Raw genomic sequence first — 2500 nt, forward strand, 5'->3', positions numbered from 1 at the left:
CCTCTATGTTGACGGCCCTTAAGCACCCAGACCCCGGGTCCAACCCAACCCAGAACCACCCCCCCCCCACACACACACACACACACACACACACACACACACACACACACACACACACACACACACACACACACACACACACACACACACACACACCCACCACCACTGCTGCCAGCCAGGGGGCTCGCTGACACGATGACAAACGAGATTGTGCCGCTCGTTTTTTTTTCTTTTTTTCTCTCTTTCTTCGGTCACTTTCTCTCTGTGCTGAGTTGGTTTTCATGAACATTGAACATGCGAGAAGCTCTGATGATATCTGTGTGTGTGTGTGTGTGTGTGTGTGTGTGTGTGTGTGATTGTGTGTGCCTGTGTTTGTTCTTCTGTATGTGTGTGCATAATTTGGTGCGTATGTGTTGTGTGTTTGTACACATCCTCTGTCTCCATTGTTCTTTGTCTGGTGAAATTCACAGCTGCTCTGTAATAGTTTGCAGAACAACATCACACTTTAAAACTTTGACAGTTCACAGAGTAGCTCCTCCAGGGTGTAAAAAATATGAAAGTTTTTCATGCGGCTAAATGGTCTGGTCCTCCGCAGAATCAATGGCGCCCATTTTGAAGAGGACAAAGGCCTGATCCCTAACCAAGAGTCACGTGACCTGGAGGAAGAGGAAGGGGAGGAGCTGGGAGCAGAGGAGGAGGAAGGGGAACAGAGTAATGTCACGGGCAAGCCTGTGGATGATGAACTCCCTAGCAACCTGGTTGACGATGACGCCATCCGAGACGAGATGGACTTTGATGGGCCCAACGATCTGGAGCTCAACTGCAAAACTTCCCCAAGGAGGTAGGAAAGACACACACACACACATGCACACACACAAATCCACAATGCATACGGAAACACACACACACACATACACACACCCACACCATGAGAACAACAGGTTTTGGTATATTAACAACAAAGCATGCATCTCACTCCAGATATTTGGTGGAACATAAACACTTGTGTGTCGATACGATAGTAACATGTTTGTCTATGATTATAGGCAACAGGTATTGGAGCTAATGGAGCTTTATTGGTATATTTATGATGAATAATAGGCTTGAGGAAGAGGGGGAGGAGGAAGAGCAGGACTCATTCTCCGCTCTGGATCACATCCGCCACTTCTCCGACATGCGCAAGATGGAGGACAGAGAATTTGGTGAAGGTGACGTCACTGGGTTTGGCTCCGCCCACCTGTCAGAGGCTGTCAAGCAGCCGCTTTACAGGAAGTCCAAGTCCCAGGTAATGCCATTGCTCCCTGGATAAATATGCCCTATGGGATTATGGGAATTGTAGGAGTTACTGTAGTTACAACCTGCACATTGATCTACCAGTATTAGGCTGTTGAGTGTAGAGTGCTTTTCCATGTAAATAAATATAGACAAACTCAGAAAGATAGACGGAGGGTTTCATAGAACAGAGGAAAAAGAAAGAGATAAGAATGATTGTTAATGATGAATCAGTTTATAGAAAGAAATCAAAACATATAATATATTTTTAATATCAAAATGAAAAATAAAGGGATATTAAATGGCTGACTGTCTCCCCTGCTCTTTTCCAGGCGTATGCCATGATGCTGTCTCTGGCCGATAAGGACTCCCTCCATGCCGGAGCCCACACCCCCTCCACCATGTGGCACAGCCTGGCACGCGCCGCCGCCGAGTCCAGCGCCATCCAGTCGCTGAGCCACGTATGAGACGCCTCCCGCGCTCGCTCCATGACGATGACCTCTGACCTGCCGCCTCTCACCTCTCCTCTTCCAGCCTGACCCCCCGCCGCCCGCCCCCCGCCCCCCACCTCCCACCTCTCCTACCTGAGGCACAGCCCAACCCACCTCCTCCAGCCCTGGGCCCTCCACAGACTGCTGAGCAGACACACACGCACACACACACACACACACACACACACACACACACACACACACACACACATATAGACACATACACATGCTCTCTCACACACACAAAATACCTGCTGTCATTCAGGGTCTGACACATACGCACACATGGACCTCACACACACACACACATCACACACACACACAATTGCACACAAAAGACATCACAGCAAATGTGACCTTAAAGGAAATGATTAATTGACTGATGAATCGATTGGTTTGTTGATTTGATCATATGAATAATGACAATGATAATAGCAGTGCTAATGATGATGATGTTGATGATGATGATGATAATAATATTAGTGAGTAATAATAGGTGTATTTATTCTGTCTGAAATTTCCATGTTTTGCACAGCGAAGGCAGCTGGTGACTAGAGGGGTAGAAACAAAAAAAAGGTTTTTAAAATGTTGACATGACGTTGCCGTAATGTTAGCGTCTCCATAGGAATAGTGATTGACCATTATGAAAAGAGAAGAGTCTTCCACATGAAAGTATCAGAACGATATTCAGTTGTCCCCCAAGTGTGTATAGAATCATTCACACCCACACCCACACA

General features: G+C 46.9%; 1 protein-coding gene across 8 annotated transcripts in view; it reads left to right on the forward strand.

Moving 5' to 3' along the window:
* mecom (MDS1 and EVI1 complex locus) overlaps positions 1–1831 on the forward strand; it is a 159710-nt gene extending 157879 nt beyond the window's left edge. For all 8 annotated transcript variants that reach the window (XM_031573160.2, XM_031573161.2, XM_031573163.2 and 5 more), the window contains 3 exons: positions 596–841; positions 1102–1285; positions 1605–1831. In XM_031573160.2, coding sequence (XP_031429020.1) covers positions 596–841; positions 1102–1285; positions 1605–1739 — 565 coding nt within the window. In that variant the 3' untranslated portion in view covers positions 1740–1831. The remainder of the gene's footprint in view (positions 1–595; positions 842–1101; positions 1286–1604) is intronic.
* The last annotated feature ends 669 nt before the right edge of the window (positions 1832–2500 follow it).

Source organism: Clupea harengus, chromosome 9 (genome assembly GCF_900700415.2).
Source record: "Clupea harengus chromosome 9, Ch_v2.0.2, whole genome shotgun sequence".
In the NCBI taxonomy this organism is placed as follows: domain Eukaryota; kingdom Metazoa; phylum Chordata; class Actinopteri; order Clupeiformes; family Clupeidae; genus Clupea; species Clupea harengus.